This window comes from Limulus polyphemus, unplaced genomic scaffold, assembly GCF_000517525.1.
Source record: "Limulus polyphemus unplaced genomic scaffold, Limulus_polyphemus-2.1.2 Scaffold620, whole genome shotgun sequence".
NCBI lineage: Eukaryota > Metazoa > Arthropoda > Merostomata > Xiphosura > Limulidae > Limulus > Limulus polyphemus.
The window spans coordinates 425,996-447,677 of NW_013666230.1; the positions used below are offsets into that span (position 1 = coordinate 425,996).

The following is a 21,682-nucleotide window of genomic DNA, read 5'->3' on the forward strand; positions in this document are numbered from 1 at the left end:
TTGAATATTACACAGCACACGTGCATTGACATTACCCTATCAAACAATGTAATGCAGAAGCTTCTGGCGTGTATACCCCATGAAAGTTATTATTATTTTTCTTTCATTATCTTACCTAACAACTTTCTATTTTTATTATTTTAGTTACTTTTGTATTAATAAACAGTTAAAACAAATGAAATATAAAAACCTCGTAATCAAATATCAAACATTTTTATTTTCAGTAAAGCTTTATATTTTATTTGTTATTTTCTTTACTGTAACATTATACTTATTTCTCCAAGTTGTGGGTAAGTGATCAAAGTATAACAAAAATAGAGGTTGCAAAATAAAATGTATAGTATTGTTAGTAGTGATTATAATATTTCAAAGTACTTATGGTAAGAGTTTACACTCTCACCTTTTCACCTTATTTTCTGTAGTTATTTTATTGCTAGTAGATGAGTTAGAAATTAAAAAAAAACAAAATGAATAGCACTCTGTTCTTTTCAGTAGGGGCAGTAAAGTTCCAAGTAAATCTACTGTGAGTTCCTTCTAATCTTTTTTACATCTATTTCCTATTGTTATTCTACTGTTAGCGGCTGAAGTAGAAACCTGCCGAATATAAAGCAATGAATCGCCATTCCTGTTTAGGTGTTACCGTACTTTGACACTGTCAATATCAAATAAGTTCATGCAGTGCAATTCCCAGAATTTTCCCTGTTTTGAAAACACAGTGGGATAGGATATATCAACTTGTGGACAGTATAATGGTTACAATGACAACTGTCTAAAGTATTATAAAATGTTTATGACTTTATAGAAAGTCTGGGCCGATCCAATAAGTCAAAAAGTGGAAGTATCCTACAGAAACTATTCAGATCGCTGCTCTGAGAACACAGTGGGAAAGAATTTGCCAAATTCTTTACAATACAGTTGTTGCAACAAGAATTGTCTAAAATACTTTATAAAAGTGAGAGAAAATATTTATGATATGTCTCTATACAAAGTATAATGTTGTATCCCATCCTACTTATCTTACTTGGTGGTTGGCATTTAGCATTGGTATAGGTGTAAATGTGTGTAAATGCTTACAGACATTCTGTTTCATATGTTACCATGCTTACGCAGTAACCAATAAATGTGTAGTTTCCAGTAATATAAATATGTATCGTTTTGGTTAGGCTAGTATTCTTGGCTTAGCCTTTTTGATTGTAACTTGAGAAATAAATTATTCACCAACAAACTGCAAGTTCAACTGGGTGTTTATGTAAAGGTGTTCCTTTTCATGTGTTAAGATCAGTTGATCAGTGATAAATTTATTTCTTAGACTTTCACATATTATAAATAAACTTTTCCTGAATTGCCAAGTCTTTAGTTTTGTATAATTTGTTTTTATTCTACCTCAATGTAAACGAGTAGAAAAATAACACAAGTTCTTACATATATATATAACTCATGTTTTCAAATAAATACTGAAATGTCAATTATTTTTCTTCAAACATAAAACAGTGAACAAAAAATAATTGAAAAACAATGATCTCTACTACTTACGATGCTATGAAGTTCTTGTTTGCACTCATGAGCCATACTTGCTAAGCCTCGTCCAAATTCACAATGCTATGAAGTTCTTGTTTGCACTCATGAGCCATACTTGGTAAGCCTCATCCAAATTCACATGGAGATGGGAAAATAATTTTTGTAGAATTTATATAAGCATTTTGGAATACAAAATAATTATAAATTACTATACCAATACCCCAAAAATCCACTGTAATTTATCAGGCTTCCTAACTAAATTGGGAATAAAAAATATAATTTCTATTCACAAAATAGCCTTGATAGCAATACTTCAAACTTTCCAATGATATAAGAGCATTTCTTTCATAAATAACATAGGAAGACTGACAGAATTATGTAAAATAAGAACATAGCTTTCGATTGATTATAAAGTTATTGGTATATAAAAGTAGGCATAGATAAATAAGTTTTCTCAAACGATTAACGTTTGGGCAGAGCCAATATGGTCGGTTCACTAATTATCATGGTATCTCAGCAAATAGAAATGGTAGGAGGTTCTTACTTTATATTCTAGCTTGCCAATACCAAACATTTGAGTTTATAATTCAAATGAAACTACAGGCATTATACTGTGGGCATCATAAAATGTAATCTGACCAAACCCAAAATGCCACGTACCACATAACACGCAAAAATCGATATTTAGCCTTTTTTTTAAATATTTAGTTTCAAATTATAAAACTAACTAATGTATAATACTAAAATTTGAATTATAATCTATAATTTGATACCAAACTTATTGACATACGTTTATAAAATAATAACTAAATAAAGTGTTGAATGTAAATCTACAAACGTGACGACATGCCCTCTGACCCATACCCGTCTCGATAGGGTTAAGGGAAAGGTGATACATGGTACAAAAGGCTTAAATGGATGTTGAGACACAGCATGTAATACCACCCTAATATTCCAGTTAAGTAAACGAAAAGGCCATTTAGGAAGAAGGACTCTGAACTATTGGAGAAGGCTGGATAGCAGTGAAGAGTCAAACTTTCCGATGTATAAAATAACGAAAATTAGTTGATTAAACTGCCATACATAAAAAGACAGGAGACAAAGCTAGATCCAAGTCAAAAAACGAGATATGGTGAGCATGTTTGGGTGAAGTGGATTCAAACTCCTTGTGAGGCACACACAAGGCAACTTTAGAAGTTAAATCCCAATGAGCTTGGTAAAGTTTGGGTGTATAATGCTGAATCAAGGTTGCTTCAACAAAAAAAGCCAAAGAAGAAGAGGTAGAGATGGACCCTCTTGGAAATATTTTAGAAGAGGAAACGTGGTTAGGCAAGCCAATCTGGGGCTACCAACAACTCTCAAGTAGAGAATCAAATTATAACCAGAATTCAGAGTAACAGACAAATTGGGGGAAAGGTACAGAGGTGCAATCCCATCTAATCTGGATTGAATGTAACTATTGCCAAATCCCAAAGATGAAGTACTGGGGACCAAAAATGCCTGTAGTTGAGTTTCAAAGAGTAGCAAATGCGTCAATCATTGGACACCTGAACTGAGAGCAAATCCATCATAAAACCTCGCAATGGAGAATCCATTCAGTTGGGAGAAATCAAATGTGCTAAGACAGGTGATCTGCTATGATATTCATCACACCAAGAAAATGGCAAGCCAGGAGGCTGATATGATTGTAGTGAGCCCCATAGAAAAATAATTAAAGTTTGAAAACAAAGGGCCTAAGAAAGTGTGCTCCCATGATGGGAAATTTAAGAGACGACTGTAGAATTGATGGAAAGAATCATGATGACATTCTCCTGCAATAGATCTAGACCTTGAACCATAGCCTGTTTGACAGTAAGAAGTTCTAAATTAATGATGTGGAAGAAAGAGTCAGTCATCTTCAATCGATATACCCTGGAATTCCTGACCTTTAATATATGCACCCCATCTCAGAAGAGAGGCATCTGTGAAAAGACAAAACTCGGGACAGAGTGGTGGTATAGGTACACTGATATTAGAGTTGAACCAATAAACCACCATTGGAGAACTAAGATGTAGCTCCTGATGAAGGAGACTGGATGATCTAGTGGATTGGAACTACTGATCCATTGGTCATGCAGTGACCACATAAGGGGCTGCATGTGTGCTCGTCTTGAAGGAATCAGAGAATTGAAGTATGCCCACATTCCCAAAAGAGATAGAACCATCCATGTAAGTAAGAGCATAACTGCCCATTCCATAGCTTGAAGCCAGATGGGAGTAGGCTGAGTAGGTCTTAATACATGTTGAAAAACTCGTACGACCCTGCAGAAAATATATAATGCAGATGCTAGGCCAAAGAACAGATCCCTGAACAGCAGAACCTGACCCCTATGCACAAAATGTAGATAGTGGCAGGATGAATTCACTAGAAATGCATCAGCAAAGTCGAACTTGGTCCACAGACCTGGTGAATACTGTCAACGTAGGTTGAGAAAAGGACTCCACTGTGAACCTGGGAGGATCGAAAAATTGGTTGAGACGAGAAAGAGGATGATTGTCCGCCAATCTGCCAACTTCTTGGGTACATCAAATAAACGGGAATGAAACCCCGGAAGAATGGGATGGACTCTCACTACCACCCCCATTACCAATAACTCTCTGATAGCCTTGGAACAAAAATCCACATTCCACTGATTAGTTGGGGGTGGAAATATCACAAGTCAGGAGGAAAATGGAGGGAGAGAAGTTAATGGAAAGACCAACCCCAACACCAGAACCTGAAATACCCATGAATCTGCGGTGAAGGAATATCATGTGTCCATCAATTGTGTAATCTCCCTCCTACAGACCCCATCCACCTAGGGTTGACACCGACGCCATTGGCGACAGTTGCCCCAAGTGGAGGAACCTTGAAAGTAAGGGCATAATCTATTCTGAGTGTCCATAAAGTAAGGAACAAAAGCCAAGGGTTGGGACACAACAGATGTAGTCGCACTCCGACTACCAGCAGGAGCCAAAAAAAGTCTAGAAGCCAACAACAACAACAACAAGGAAAAAAGCTAATGGGTGACATCAATTCACAATTCCAACATCTCTGAGATGCCTGTGAACATCAAAGGACGAATAAAGGAGGGCTACAGCAGGTAGACAAACTCCCTCCAACAAGGAATTGCTACTCAATAAGTCCCAACAACATACAAACCAGGAAACCAAAGAACATAAGCTGACAATTTGACCAAGGTAGAAGTCAGTAAAAGACCCCATTCATCCTCAAATTGATGCGGGTAACCTTGATAGGCTTCCAACAAAATTTGGGGGGGGGGGGATATCTCAGAGCAAGAGTGAGGGTCAAACAAATATAAGAATTGTGATCTGTTCAAAGGGATCACAAGGTCCAGTCTGGAACCTCACATATACAAAAAATTGGATTTAGTCTGTGGAATCGAAATATATGTCCACTTGGTGGTGGTAAGCCAAAGCATACAAACAAATGAGGGTACAAGATATATATATGAAGGAGGAAAACTAAGTTGTCCCCCCGACCTTTCCACCATCAGGAAGGAGTAAACTCAAATGCAACCAAGGAAAATCCCAAATTCTCGCAAACCTGAGTGATTAAGAAGAAAAGGAGCAGGAGGCATTTGATCCAAATTGGCCTCATCAGAAGCAGACTTAGTAAAGAAAGGCATCAGGAAAAATGTACAAATTCTCTACAGAATGTCCTGAATCATCAAGAAAAGCAGCCTCAGAACCATCAGGCCGAATATATGCCTCCATCTCACAACGGATCAAATCACGGACAGCCTCAACTGAGATTGACCCCCCCGCTCCCCCACTACCGCAGAGACACTAGATAAAAGTGGATGAATAGGGAAAGTCTGATGAGCCTCTGTGAACAGCGTGTCAATTATTTTTTTGAAGAAATGATAATTGTACATAAATCCACAAGCTAACACCAAAATCACAATCCAGAATGTAACAAAGCACAAATGTTTTTTTGAGAAAAAGTGATTACATTATCGGAGTTAGGTACTTATATACAATACCAGGATAGAGGATGCATTGAAGTAGGTGGAGAGTATCACAAGGCCAAAAATTGCCAAGGGCATTTAAGTGGGGTATAAAAAACTGGAGCAAGTGAGACCAGTGCTTAGATGAGCAAAGTGAATGTCGAGGAATAGCTGAAGTGTCAGTGGATGGTAAGTATGTTTTGGAAATAAAGTTACAGACATGGAGACAAAGTTCTCATGCTCATAAAATGCAAAAAGCCTGTTGGCATGGCATCAATCACAAGTTCTGACACAGTCACATAAGAGAGATCTAATGACTTAAAATTAAATACACAACTGCCAGACTTCTTGCCTTTCTCTTCAGTTTGATTTTTCTACATTCTGAGATTATGAGACCTAACGTACCACAATAGTAACATCTTATGCCTGATTTGTTGGATTTTTTCTGGTCCTGACCCTTTTCCTGATTCATAAAGTCTGATTTTACTGGCTGCTGCTGTTTAAGCTCCCACTGCTTCCCTGAATCTTTAGGTTTTCGTTCCCACTTATGTCTGTGTTTGAATGAATATTCATCAGCTAGCTTTGTTGCTCCTGACAAAATTGATAAGTTATGTTTAGGTACAAAAACATTAATAACTGCACCTCTTTGTGCCGAGCAAACTCCATGTGACTCAGTACCTAATTTCTGTTTCTAAAGTTTTGCCTGTAAACTTCAGGCACTTGTTCATAATAATCCAAAAATCTGCATGCTGCAGTAAACTGAGGGAAGAATACACTTTACCAGGAAGTTGAGACTGAAGCCATATGGACCAGTATTCTTTATGCCACTACATAAGAACAGTAATTTCTCAAAAGCTAAAAAGTAATTATTTAAATCATGCTACTGAAACTTAGGCACAAACTTATTAGTCTGATATGCATTTTATGCTGAGGTACTGAACCCACCTGCGTGCTTCATTTTGCTGGATATATACTCATCCAGTTGCAATTGTAATTCTATTTTTTTCTAATTCAAAGGCTCGCTCTTGCTTTCACTCTTGCATTTCAAGCTCTTTTTATTCACGACCACACTCCCTTTTCAAATCAAGTTTTCTAAGCTCAAGCTGAGAGAGTTGCTAACTAGTTATTCCAGCTGACTTGGAATGCCCTGCCTCAGACACTAAATCTAGGTCAACATGATTATCATTACCATCAGATATTTTATTAGCATGTTTGAAAACCTCTACTGTTAACTTAACAATATCAATCTTTAGACCATTGGCAGGAGCCTCGATTTCTAGCTTTTGACATAATTTCAATAACTCATCTTTTTCCAAACTATAAATTTGATCAGATGTTAGCATGCCTACAAATTTGTCTTAATGGAACAAGTGAGTCATGTTTCTAATTAACTTTAACACAAAATACACAAATATTTCAACAGATCTACAAATTAATATGAAGTAAAAAAAACATATTTTGTAAATCCAACTTGCTCAGTTACAAAAATTGATACTTACTTGATTGTTATGTATTTTCTGAATATTTACTAATATTACTATTCTGACAAAAAATTTGTAAATTTACCAATGAACACAGATGACTCTGGTTTACACGATTACATATGCACACTAGTAAACCTTGACAAACTCGCCTGGACCACACGATTAGATAATTGAATGATGTGACGTAGCTAAAACAATCTAGAAGATTCTATAAATAAATTACTTCTATTTCTAAATAGACATCCAAATCCTAGATGAGCCCCCATAATAACTGTTACGACATTTCTATAATAAATAACTATCAACTTTTATAACATATATATATTTAACTATTCAAATATGACAATAGCTCAAACTCTAGATCTGTATAATATTTTCTAAGGGAACTCAACTACAAAATGGCTCATTCTATCAAAAAAAAATATACATAAAATTAGGTTTACTAAAATTAAATAACTGTTAATAAAAAAAATCTGTGTCAACTTGCACAAATGTTGGGGCCCTTTCTCCCCCTTGGCTTCTTTACACAATAACTGTCCATACACAGTATGGATTTATCTTCTAAAATATTCCTTATGCCTTGCACCATACATGAATGTGTCCACTTCACAGTGACACTTTTTATAGTCCACAGAAGAGGTGCCAATGGATAATTCTCAGGACCTGACTTGCAATACTCTTGGACAACAGCTTTATTAACCAATATTATAACTTCTTGAAGTTATTGACACAAAAGTTTATAGAATGAACTAGGGCCCTTCCATAGGGAATTAAATGTAGCAAGACAATGACAAAATCCAGATAAATCTAGCATTATAACTGTATGCACAGGCAGTTATTTTCTCCACTGCCAAATACTACAGCAACCATTGTCAACAACTGAAACGTCACAAACTAAACTTCAGACACTAAAGAACTCTCTTTTTTGGTCCAATCAGCCTTTTAATACTTTCTGGATCCTTCTCAATCTTTGCAAGAAAACTTGAAAGTCACATGCTGTATTTCACGATTGTAATATTAAATGAAATGACATCACTAGGTCATCTGACACAATATGACAAGCCAAGTTCTTCTAACTTATTACTCAGTACATTACCATTAAAATCATTAAAATAAAATATAATAACAATTGGGACGAATATACACTTTAACATAAGATTCCTTCCCTCTCCCTCCCCATCAGTCCATTATAGGTGTATTATTTAGTATTTTATTGTTAAAAATAAAAGTTTGAAAATATTTTCATGATTAAATCAGACTTTCCAAAAAGTATTTTATGACTAACAACAACGAATCATTTTAAGTATGGTTGTGCTGTTATAAAAGTACATCTTAAAGGGTGGTAAACGTGTCTAAAAGTCAGTTCTTGAAAATTTTTTATAACTTCATTTTAATACAAGATTATTTGTACATTATAGTACATTATTTTCATTCACATGATTAACAGTAGCGTATGCAATATCAAAAAGTAATATAAACACAATAGATTTATTTTCTTCTTTACATTGACATAAAAAACAAAATTAACCACGTAACAATTTAAATACACAGACTAGAAATTAAAAGTTTACATTGTTATCAATAAGTACCAGTTCTTTGTAAGTTGTTGGAACTCATTGAAATTTCTGATTGCTTATTATTTTTACTTATTTCATCAATTAATCCTTAACATTTTCAGAGAGAAGTTTTACTGTGTCAAAAGTTCTCTCAGAAATAAATTATAAAAGATGCAAAAGATTTAAAACTCATAATAAACGGTTACCACATACAAATAAAAACATTCTAAGATTCTATATCACTTTTGGTTTCAAAACCTTATCCTTTGATGGACTATTTGCATTATACTTGAGCAATTAAAAGATGATTTTTCAGGTATAAAAAGTACTCAATATATAGTTATCAATTTTCATTAAGTTTAAAAAATATATATAAACTGAATATGGAAAAAAAAACGTTTCAAAAAATAGATTCTTTTAAATCCCTTGTTTAGTATTAGCAGGAGTTGAGAATTTTTGTTGCAATATCAAGACTGGTTGATACATAATTTTCTTTATTAATTATTACTTAGAAGTTAATATTGAAGCAATTTGGGATATTTTAGTTGGAATTTACAATTGCTTCAACATTTTTAGGACTTTTTATTAATTTAGAAAGTTTAAGAATAAAGTTAAATTAGTAGTTGTATTTTTTGTAAATAACTAAGTAATGTGGATGAACTAGAAAAACAAGGTTAAGCTACGTAAGAAGCGTTGCCTAGAAACGAGATGAGCGTACTAGAACTTGTGAAAGGTTGACGAATGGATGACATCAACCCTGTAGAACTAGGAAAGCTACAGAAAAGTTTGGTTTAGCAAGCAATATCGGCGCTTTGAGGCGATATCACTTACAGCACATGGGTGTAGCAATACACGTAAATAGGTGACCGGCTAACACAACCTAACTGTAACCAATTATTTGAGAGTTTTGGTTATGGTTTTGGAACAGCCCGGGTATTCCCCTAAAGCGTCCAATAGGATCACAGGACTACTTGAGGGTGATGCTGTGTCCTATTTAGATGCTCGAGATAATACACAGAAATTTGCTTTATAAACCCATGTCAGAAACTGAAAATCAGAGTTCCTTCGGAATTCAGAAAAAAACCTCTGAAGTACTGAAGGTTATTTTGGCAACATGAAGCTTTCCAATGTTATTCGATTTCCAAACACAACACCATTGTAAGTATACTTTACTGTTTTCTCTCAGTCAATTAATACCAATGTTTTCTAAAATGCTATGTTGAAATATATCTATGTGTATTAATGAAAGTGTATATTGAAGATATTACAAGTATTGTAACCAAGTTAAAAGCTATTCTATGTTGTTTGTCATAAACGAAGTTTTGCCTTTATTAACTGTTAGTCAGATGAATTATGATTAATAAGAGTTATTGTAAGTGTTCACCATTGGCCTGAGACTTTCATTCTTTAATCTAACTGTAAACTACCTCTAGTTGTGGCTCCACTCGTCATGACAAATCCTCCAATAAAATAAATTTGGTGTAACGAGTAGTTTTAATTGAAACTCCAACAATTAAGCCCACCAGGGTGCTACTCATTACAATATTGTAGATGACTATTACAATAAAACAGTCTGGTGCAATTCATGCTGCTTAGCATTAACCTAACAGCTTTCACAACAAACTGGTTGTTTAATAAAGTAAACCTAAATCTAGGTGTGTCTTCAGATTCACCAACATACAGTTCCTTAGTATAATAGGTATCTCATCAATTACTCAACCAGAAGGTATATCATCATGAAATATTCATTAATAATGCAGAAAACACAACAGCTCACAAACAGTGTAAGAGCAATTTTCATGATGCATTTGATATAGAAACACATAAATGTTAAAACAACTCTACTATATAAAATAGATGACTGAAAATAAATATTTGCACAATAAAAATGCAGCATTTCTCTGTATGTTAACAAAGCCATAAATGTTTTTTTTATCCTTAATAACTAAAACTATTTCTATGGTCAAGATGTAACTCTTGGTTAAAATAAAGTATTACTTTTTTAAATTGAAACATTTGTAATGTAGCAGCACAATATTTTGGAGAGAAATTAGTTTGAAACATGTCATATGTTACAAATAACTTACAAGTCTATATCAAATGTAATAGAATGATTTAAGGAAAACTACCAGCACATAAGGAATACAACATCATAGTTTTATAAACTCTGTTTGGAAAGTAACATAAAGCTGATGGAAATCATATCTGAGGAAAATTTACCAGCATCTGTTATAGCAATTCCACCTGTCTCTCTCTAGAAATTAGCAGCATACTACCTAGAAAATATTCTTATGTGAAATGTACAATGTAACAGTTTATACATTTCATAGAATTCTCTGTGACTCCAAATGTAGCAGTGAACTTCATAGAAAAACCTACCTGCTTCTTTGAAATGTAGTTTTTAACTTTACAAAGATTCTACCTATATTCAGAATATAGTAATAAACCTTACACTGAACACCCTCTTGTTTGAAAGTGAAGAAAATGTCATAGAGAATCTATTTATTTAGAATGTAGCATTGTCAAATTCTTAAGTAAACAGGAGCTAAAAGGGAAGTTATTAATAAAAAAAAACAGGAAGTTTGTAACAATTTGTATGAAGATTGTAAAATTACTCAGACTTTATCAAGAAGAGAAGAAATGGGACACAATCTTCATAAAGAAAAAAAAAACTTTATAAAACAATATCTAAAATGTTGCATGTGAAATTAATTGTTCAAAGAAGGCAAAAACAATTTTCCTTATTCCATATTGACTTCTGGCTACCAAGACAAAAATAACTTTACAGTACGAAGACAAATTATACTGAAGATATAAACTATTTTAAAATGCTAGGTTCCACCAGCACTTGCTTGAATGCCACATCACCAGAAAACTTTTTAAGTCTGGCAAAATAAATTATGTAGTAAGCAGACCAGGTATGAAAATAGCCAAGTCTTGAGCCTAGCCAATGAGCATGTGAGAAAGCCCCTAAAAGCAGATTGGGTACATCTGGTTTGTCTATAACTCGTACCTAAATGCAGAAACCTGTTTTAAATTTTGAAGAATTGTATGAATAACGATGTACTTATGCTTGTGAAAAACATACGAGATAAAAAAAACTAACAAAACCCTAGTGCTATTGACAGGTGGACCTGTCTTCTTTCTCTAATCTGTCAAAAGCACTAGTGTTTAGTATATAAGATCTAAATATCACATCAGCACACACACTACTGAGTACGTACCTGTCTGCTTGGAATGTAACAGTAAATTTTACAGAGAACCAACCTGTTTATTTCCAAGTTGAATATATATAAAAATGATGACAGTACTCCAGAAAACATTGATGAAACTCTTTTCTGGAGTACTGTGATCATTTTTTATATATTTTTATTTTAGGGATAACATCCAATACACTCCAGTCAGAACTACAATATCTAAAGAAATAAAAACCCATATTTCTTAAAATATAGAATCTACCTTACTGAAAATGCCTTTGACCATCTAGAATAGGTACTCTACATTACAGATCTTTCATCTCTTCTCTCTCTCTAAGAGATAAAATCTATTTTATTTCCTTTACAAAAGATCAACACTAAGTTTACTACTGAAATATAGCAGTCTACCTCATAGAGAACAGATCTAACTACTCAAAATGCAGCCATCTTTCTATCTTTTCTGGATTTTGGTACTAAATATATACCAGTTTTTTTAATCCTGAAAATAAATATGAAGCCCGATCTCTCATTCGATTCACCATTTGTCACTGGGTTATACTGGTTTCAGGGAATTCCACCCCTCATCAGTAACCCTAAACAAGGGAGATCAGAGAACAAGATAGTAGCATAATGTTACACACTTCAAAACCTATACAGGTTCACTGAAATGAGCAAAAGCCAAAAATACACACCACAAACTGTTCTTTTCAAGCTAAATGTAGCCACCTACCTTTATAAGATGTAATTGACTTGACATGTAAAAACCTGCCTCGCTGAAAACCTAACTGGGTATATAAAACAGGATAGTTTAAAATGCAAAGGACTAACCTGGTTCTCTGGAATCTTGTGACTTTTTGCAAGGTTTTCCCTAAGTTCTTTTACTGTGGCTTGGACGTCTATACTAACACCAAGTTTGACCTGGTAAAATAAGTGCAACAATTTATATTTTTAAGAATGTAACAAAACAAAAATAAATACCTAAATAAAACAAATTTTCTAAAATGCAATTAAGAGTAAAAGCACATTTATTTTCTTTATTCAAAGAGAGTCAAACACTAACAGTAAGATTAAGAATGGTTAACAGCACATTTATGATAATACCCTTTGCACAATAGCAGTCTACTATTCAGTTTAAAGTACGTTCAGACTGAGATCCCTTCTCAGCCATGTCTGCTGAATACTGTTTAGCTCAAGATATATCAGCATTTAGATCAGTTATTAGTCATACCTAAGTGTTTGTAACTGTTCAACTTATGACAAGTTAACTCAAATATTTATTATTAATCACATCTAAGTGTTTAGTGCTGCTCAACTTAAGAAACATGCATGTTAATACCAAGATATATTATTATAAACTTCCAAATCAATGGCTTTATTTTTCCATTCTCTATGTCACCTACTTTTCTTTAAATGATCCATCAGTAAACTGTCACTTAAGATGTTATCACAAATAAAGATCATATCACACTACATATTTCTACAATAAAACAGAGAATTTTTTTTCATTAGGGTAAGATATAAGTGTAAAAACGAACCCCACCATACAGGTGAAGATGGCTGTAATACAGAATTTGTAATAAAGACACAAAACAACCATTTACTCTTGTGTTTTGAATACATCTTTCTTCATTAAACTACAATTTGAAGTTTTCAATACAAGCTGCATAATTCCTATGATTCTTTTAGGGTTCATACAGACTTAACATAAAAAAAGGAAAGCCAAAGACTACATCAATCTCAAGTAGGGAATTTTCTTTGCCTACAGAGGTTGTTGAGCAAAAGATGTTGTCAGAAGAATCTTTTGCTGGGTGCTAATGTGTTGCTAAAGTGGGCAAAAATGGCATGTGAGAGAAAGAATGCAAATGGTTTGTTTCTTTTTCGACAAATGCATAACTGCCTGAAATATATATAGAAACCACCAAAGTATTAACAGTTACCTTACTTCCCCACTTGATGCAGAGTTTGGGTAAATATTTGCTGTGAGACAACACAGGCCACTCTGTGAGTTCCATTATCTCCATAATATATATATACATATATGCATGTTGAATAACATAGTTGCAAGACCCAAAAAAATAAGAGGAAAATAAACAACTCACCATTAGAGCCACTGCAAAGAGTGAAGAATTGCAACTGGAGGGAGATAAAGACCAGGGTAGGTACAACCTTTCTACTGTGTCAGGGTCCTCCATATCCCTACCTGTAAGATCACATACAGAAGACGTAAATAGCTAGAGGCAAGAGAAGCTGTGAGATAATAAGGAAGATATCACACTAAACAAAGGAGATGGTCCAAGTCAGAATGACTTCACAGAGAGGAATGGAAAAGAGATGATGAAAGGAGAAAACATCTAATCACTATCCCAAACAATTCAAATGTTAAGGTGGTCTGGAAACAAGATGAATCCATCCCTGTGGTAAGTAGTGCAGAAGGAAGCCAAGACAAAAGCAAGTGTCAGCTCCTGCAAGGAAAAATAAGAAATATGTCTGAAACATATAAAATAAGGTTGAACCACATCAAACATGGGGCATCCTCAGCCAGTACTGTATAGCCTGGAACTGGATTCTAAATTAATTGAAGTGAAAGTGGAGGGTAGATGGGAAAGCAGTGATGATAGCTTGTCTATAGTGGAAGAAAATTCACTGAAAATTCCAGAGGTGGGGAAAGTTCAGGCATAAGTGAAATAGTTGATCTACCAGCGGAGCCTTAGCTTTAAAGACCTGGTAGATCAACGACTAAAGGTGGTGGTTCTGAGCCCAGAGCAGGAAACGGATGTCCCAGAAGCAAGTGTCTTGCTGTTAAAGGAAGGAAAAAAAAAACAATAGTGGTGGTTAAATGGAAAATGGATCATAGAAATACTAGAAAGATGAGATGGAAGATGGTGGCAGAACCTACAAGTAGTTACCAACTGGAGGATATGATGACAAAGAAACCTCATCCCTAAAGATTAATGTTGAAAATGATAATGTATCTAGTACTAAACTCCACCAAAACAGAGGCATTGGAAAGGTATGGTACAGGATTGGTTAGTGCCACATGTGCTATGCTCACTACAGATAAAGAAAAACACATATGTAAACAAAAGGAGCACACAGAATGACTTATGAACCTTGACAGACTCCAAATAAATGCAAGTCTGAGTAAAGTGAGGGGAAAAGAGACTTCCAAGATTGTGTGATCTCCCATAAACACAAGAGGTTGAAAACAAGATGTATTTCTCCATTGACAGTCTCATGGAGAAAATGAAGGAGATTTAAAAGCCCTGGTATCAAAAGAACCATGTCACAAAGATAAAAAAGTTGGCCAAGCCTGCCCCGCATATAAAGTGGGAGAGACCCTTTAGTGAAGTGTGTGGGGGAGTTGTGACTAAAACATAAAGCCAAACCACTTGCCCCAAACAAGATGATTTTTGATGTAGAATGGAGGTTGCAAGAAAAAGCCACATTGGAACTGACAAACAGAGGAGTGGTTTGTTTGAAGTTAAACACAAAGGTAAACAATGGGCTACCTAAAGAAGTGGAATAGGTCTCAAGAACATAATCACTAAGGGCAAACCCACCATAACCAATGATAGAGGGTGGGGCCACAGTCTACTCGAAGGAAGTCATGTTGGAAGGGGCAAATATAATAGTAGAAAAGGCCTCAAAAATTTAACCTCTGAGGAAAAACCCACCAGAACCAAAAAAAGAAGATGGAGCCATAGCCAACACAAAGGAAAGGATTGAGAGCAAAATATTAAACAACTGTGAATGAACCCAGGGAAGTGAAAATCAGGTAGACAGATCAGGATGTGGAGAAAGTGTTGAGATAAAGAATCAGTAATTTATCACTGGGGAGAGTAACTAACAAAAAGTGAGAAACTGCCCATCAGGAACCAAGGAAAGACCAAAGCTTGGTCAAGTGGGACAGACTGGTATTTGGTTGACATCTTCCTATCTATGTGGGACTAATAAAAAATGTGAGTAAAACCCCAGGGTGGGGTGGAAAAATGTTTTCATGGAATTGAAAACCGGATGAGGTGGAGAGTAGAAGTAAGAAAAAACCATGAACTGAGGAACTTAATCGGGTGTAGCAATGGGAGTTCACAAGTGGACAAATTGGGAGAGCAGATCTCCCACAGGACTAGAGTTGAGAGTTAGGTTCAGAAATGAATTGCTTCCAATACCCATGATGGCCAGTCCTCAAAGAAGGTGGACTTTTGATAGTAACAAGATAACAAGGAACAGAAGAGGGTACAACTGCACTAGGCCTTATATAATGAGAAACCTGCTGAAAGCCCTCTGGTCCCAATGGCAAGAAACTAAAGTGAGAAGAGATAACTGCTGAAGAGCTGTGTCAGCTCAAGAGGACATTCAAGAGACCATTGTAAAAGAAATACCTCAACAAAAAACACATAGAAAGGTACAAGACAGTGGTTCTGGAGAGGAGATTGAGGAAGTGGAAGTCATAAAGTAAGGCAACCTGACAAGTACTCCTCAGAAACCAATAAATCATGGTAACTGAGAGAAAATGGAAAAAACAAGGGCAAGGTGAAAAACAGATATGTGTATGTTGCACTAGTAAAGCCTCCAAATCAGCATGAGAATGGACTAAGAAATTAAATAAGAGATGAAGACAACTAACAGGAGAAAAAAAAAGGAATGAAAAAGACCCCAAAATAAAAGAAAAAAGCATTCAGGATTCAGGTGAACAAGGGAGTCCAAGATTCAGCAAAAACAAAAGAAAAAAAAACCAAGCAGTGGAATCCAAGCAGTGAAGGACGAATGTGGGATTACCCGATCTACATCAGGAATAGGGAAGAAAAAGCAAAAGAGATGGGTCAGGATCAGCTGAAGCAATAGATGCAGGCAGTCTGGAATCTTTTATCTGTGAGCAGAATGAAACCAACCACATGGTGCACAATGGCAGTAATATTACTGAACATTAGTGTCTCCAGTTGCCATGACACTATCGGATAACTTCTATGAAGGAGGGCTAAAAACTTCAGGAAATGCCAGAAATGTGGAAACATGAACGCATAAATCAGTTAGTCGAAGAAACCAATATTGTGGTGGCCTGTTTCTGTAAGATACATATAGACATGGCGATGGTTCATAGGCCTAATAGTGACCTTGAAGAGTGCTTGAAAAAACCTGTATTTTGGATTAAACAACAGGAACAGACAATAGGACATGTCCCAATAGTTCATTATAAGAAAATTAAATATAAGATAATTTGTATGAAATTTCTAACTAATAAGTTTAAAATTTTGTATTATTCTTTCATATAAATCAGAATAATTAAGGAAGGAAAGATTACACAACAATGGAAGATTAAAACAATAAGCACAAAAATAGCAGGAAAATATAATGAGAAACACATTTGAAGACAGAAACTGCTGAGGAAAGAATGTGCCCGTGTTCACATACTAGTGCTCTTGGGGATTATTGCATATGTAGGATGTGTCGTCCTCCTACTGGTGGGAAGATATAGTAAAATAATGATTACGTCATTGGCTACACAATGAACAGGTGGGAGCTTTGTTCAAGGCTTGTGGTGTGAAGAGGAAATTACTTGGTAGGGCACGCAATTTAATAGCTCTTGGTTGTGTCAAGAGATGAGTAGAATTTCTCAAACTGAAATTTCAGTACTTTTCCACAATGAAGACTAAAAATCAGTCCTTTCTCAAGGACCTGTGTAAACCATGATCCGTATACATCCTTGAAAATACTTGATCATTTTCAAAAATAAAAGTTTATTACTAACTAAATCAACTACTTCCTTTTGTTTTTCAAAGGCAAACTAGCTTAGCTTATGATCCATATTACAAAATAATCAGTTAACAAGACAAGTCATCCAGAAACACACTGTATCACCAGAAAATGCAATTAAAATTTCTTCCTTTCTTAAAAAACATCAAAAAATAGGAAAATTACGTGAGTCTATATTAATCTTTGATTAATTTATCAAAGTTACTAAGGAAAATACGGAGTCAGTATCAGATGCATAGTCGACAAAAATATCATAAACTTATAATTATATGCCACTCAAAATTATTAAAACTATTACTTATATAAAAAAAAATACTTGAAAGGCAAGGACAAAATCATAAAACTTCTAAATAAGACAAAATGAAAAAGCCTATCCATTCTATAATTGATCTTTAGTGAGCATAAAAGTCAAACAACTGCAAATCAATCACTAACCTAAGCTTTTCTTTCTTAGAATTTTATAAAGTCAATCTAATAATTAATTAGTACTTAGGAGTAAATTGACTGATATAAAACAAAAAGTAGAAAAATCTTAGGTGTATCTTTATCGTAATTAAATCTCAAAATAACAATATATATATATATATATATATGTGTATATTGAACTTAAGCAAATAAGTTATTCCCTAAATAAACATTTCATGGAATGTTAAAAATCAATAATTTTCTAATTTGTATATCTGATAGCAGCAACAACTATGGATTGTAATTTTTCTATACAATTAAAATTTTCCTTGAGTCAGTGTGTTAGGTAATCTTAAATAAACAGAGCCTCTTAACTCTTTTAAGACGGGTCACAGGTGAAAGGCCATGTCATCTTGTTTGTTGAATCGCATTCAAAATTTTATTGAACTACTATTTCATGAATTTATGTCAATAACTTTGATATCAAACTGTAAATTATAATTCAAATTTTAGTACTTTATATTACTCATTTTTTTAATTTAAAAGCAAATATTAAAAACAGATAAACATCGATTTTTGTGTGACACGTGGTATGTTGAATGCAGCTCTGGTTCAAATTAGATCTTTGTTAAGTCTGTAGTTCCATACGAATTAGAACTCAAATTACTGATATTGACAAGCTTATCTTTTCTATTCGCTAAGATATTGCTCATGTAATAAATCAAACACAGTAGCACCCCACCCACCTATTTCCATTTTTGAAAACGCTCCCTTATATACACTTATTTCCATATATGACGTGAATAACCAATCGGAAGCTCAGAATGTTCCCCTAGTGACTCTCTCAACCATTTTAATGGTCTTGGCGCCATTTCTTTCTTTTGAACCAATATTTCAAAGAGATAGGGTGTGTCTTTGGTCTGCTCAAAATTTCATATTTTTTTATACTAAAATACAGCTTAGTCAACTAAGCTTGATAAATTATAGTGGAATTCGATGGTTTTAATGTAGTAACTTATGATTCTTTTTTATTCAAATGTGCATATAAAATCTAAAAAAAAAATATTTTGTTTCATATCCTCCGAGTGCAAATTTTTTAAAGGCTTAGCAATCTACATGAAGCAGCAACCAAGTACAAAGACTGTAACTAGAAGAGAAAATTGTTTGCTTTACTTCTTTATTTACTGTTCTATGTTTGAAGAAAAATAAGTTTAAGAACTTATTTCAAAATAGCAATAATCTATATACATATATTATATATAATAATTGAAATGTGACTGTATCTTACAAAATACTAGGCTACTAAAAGACACCGAAGACAAGTTAATTTGTACAGACCAAAGGTCAGTTTTATATTATTTGATATGGTAACACGAGTGCACGTGAGCTGCATCATTGTAATTTCTGTATTGTTAGCTAGGCATGGCTGAAAGGTCAATATAATAAAAATTATAAATATATATACAAATGTGTAATGTTTTAGATTTAAGCTATTTAATCTAAACATGTATGTTTTCCTGTTATAATTTGTGTTCATTCTAGAATGAAAGAGACAAAATTTATATTTGTTTCTTAATTTTTTATGGTGGTTGAAAGATCGGTCAGATCTACTGAGCATGTACAGAGATTAATTACTGAAAATAACAGATAAAATAAAAAGTTTTTCTTAAGAAACATTTGATAACTATCTGGAGATAATAAATTTTCACATGTGAAATTTCAAAACTTTCTTATGCATAAAAGTATTTTTAATCTTAAAATGAATATTACTTTGCATGATAGATAGACAACATGCAAAAAAGAAAAAATAGTCATGAGAAAAACACTGCTTTACAAACTTTAAGACTTAATATAAAAAAATTAATATTTTATGTATGAAAGCATTGTAATGTTTACTGATAAGCTGCCAAATTACATTAACATTCGCTTACTAATTTAAAAGTTATAGCATGAAAACTATAACAAGCACAAAACGGCTATGAGGTTGTCCCAGGGACCGAACCCGTGCTGAAAGAGTTAATATGAACATATCTGAATGACATTTTACATAACTAATTTTTTTAACTCATACTTTTTTGTTGTTGCATGTTTTACAGTAGTACAATTGGCACAAAAGAAAACTAAAATACATCACTATTTAAAACCTCATGGGTTATAGACATTCTCTTTTCATATCATATCACCACATAATTATCATGCAATACATCAACTGAAAGAAATCACTCCTAAAATCAGATTGGAAATAATATTTTTTTTTAAGTGACAAAACCTTAAAAATAATCTTAACAGGCCAAATATAAAAAGAATTGTTAATGGAGAGGCTTCTTGTTATCCAAAATCATTTCCATAAGAAGCACTTTTTTGAGTGGTCAGGACATTTGCCACAGCTAAACAATGTGACATACAATGCGTGCAAAGCACACTAACAGCATTCAAAGCATTCCATTTCTGGGGGTTGTCTGGAGAATGCCCCTCTACAAATTTTTTTAAAACTTAATGCTATGAAATTGAATATTGAGCCATTTTAATTAGTAATACTGCATAAACACAATGTAATGTATTGAATTAAAAGAAGCAAGTTTTAATATATAAGTTGTAGCTATACAGGCCATGGCCTGGCTGGCTTTACCACTTCCTACAGCTGTGAAAATAACCTATACACAGTTAAAATATTTATGTAACTCCTCACCTGCCTTGGGTCACCTTTTAATCGTACCAGATTGACAAACACTGGTCTTGTCTGACGATGTGGAATGGGGACAGACAGACAGAGATAAGGATCAAAAGTGTTACTTTGTTTTCGACAACTTGCACAACTAAGTGAGGAGCGGAACTGACCCTGAAACCAGTCAAGAACAAAACTACTATTGCATCTGACATGGTTGGCAAGAGTTTCTGCAGCAACCACTTCATCTGATCGACCGTGACTACCCTGATAAAAATAAGAGAAAAACATTTATCTCACCATTCAAACAAGATTATTTTATCACATCTAAAACTACAGTCAAATATTATACTACACTTCTGTGTATATTTTTCATTCAACATTATACATCTCATTAAACTGCTTCATGTTTTGCTTTTTGTTACTAAATGTCCTCAATTAAACAGTTATTAAACTTTACCAAATGACTGTGTGAAAATTATTGAAAGTTTTGCAGCATAAACTGCAATGAGTATGAGCAACGTACTTGTATGAACTCTTTCACTACCATATGTATTCTAATAATTCTAAAAATTGATTAGTGGAAACAATGAGGAATATATTATATCAATCATACTACATCTGTCATGTCTAGTGCTGACAAGGCCTTTGACCCATACTGTAGAATAACATACAGTAGTGGTCTAGGCACTATAATCATAGTGTGAACTAGATTAAGTAAATGAATTGTAATTATTATCAATTTTATTTTACTCATTTACAAGTCAGATTTTTAGGGTAATTAATAATAACACAGAATTATTCACTTCATTTATAACATTGATTTTTTTTAATATTATTATTTATATTTACTTATTATTATTATTATTATTATTTTGATTTGAATTAACTTCAATATCATTCAGAAGAACTGGCAAACTAGTCTTGTTCCTGTAGCAGGCCAAGCAACCACAGTGTTAATGCGTTAGCAATAAAAAATATTTTATTTATCTATTGTTAGATAACTTCCCAATACTTATCTTTAGAATTATATGCTTTTATGATTGTTCAAGACTGTTTTAGGAGAAGTTACAGTATATGTGTCAGTGAACTAGACTACATCTTCACTAAAGGCATG

The 21,682-nt window shown here is 33.8% G+C and overlaps 1 protein-coding gene across 1 annotated transcript in view; it reads right to left on the minus strand.

Annotated features, from left to right (window-relative positions):
• Positions 1 to 20,832, minus strand: part of LOC106459513 (ubiquitin carboxyl-terminal hydrolase 31-like) — a gene marked incomplete at its 5' end in the record, with an annotated part of 58,564 nt that extends 37,732 nt beyond the window's left edge. Inside the window, 2 exons of the mRNA XM_013919139.2 lie at positions 12,573 to 12,662; positions 20,590 to 20,832. Coding sequence (XP_013774593.1) covers positions 12,573 to 12,662; positions 20,590 to 20,832 — 333 coding nt within the window. The remainder of the gene's footprint in view (positions 1 to 12,572; positions 12,663 to 20,589) is intronic.
• Positions 20,833 to 21,682: the final 850 nt, after the last annotated feature.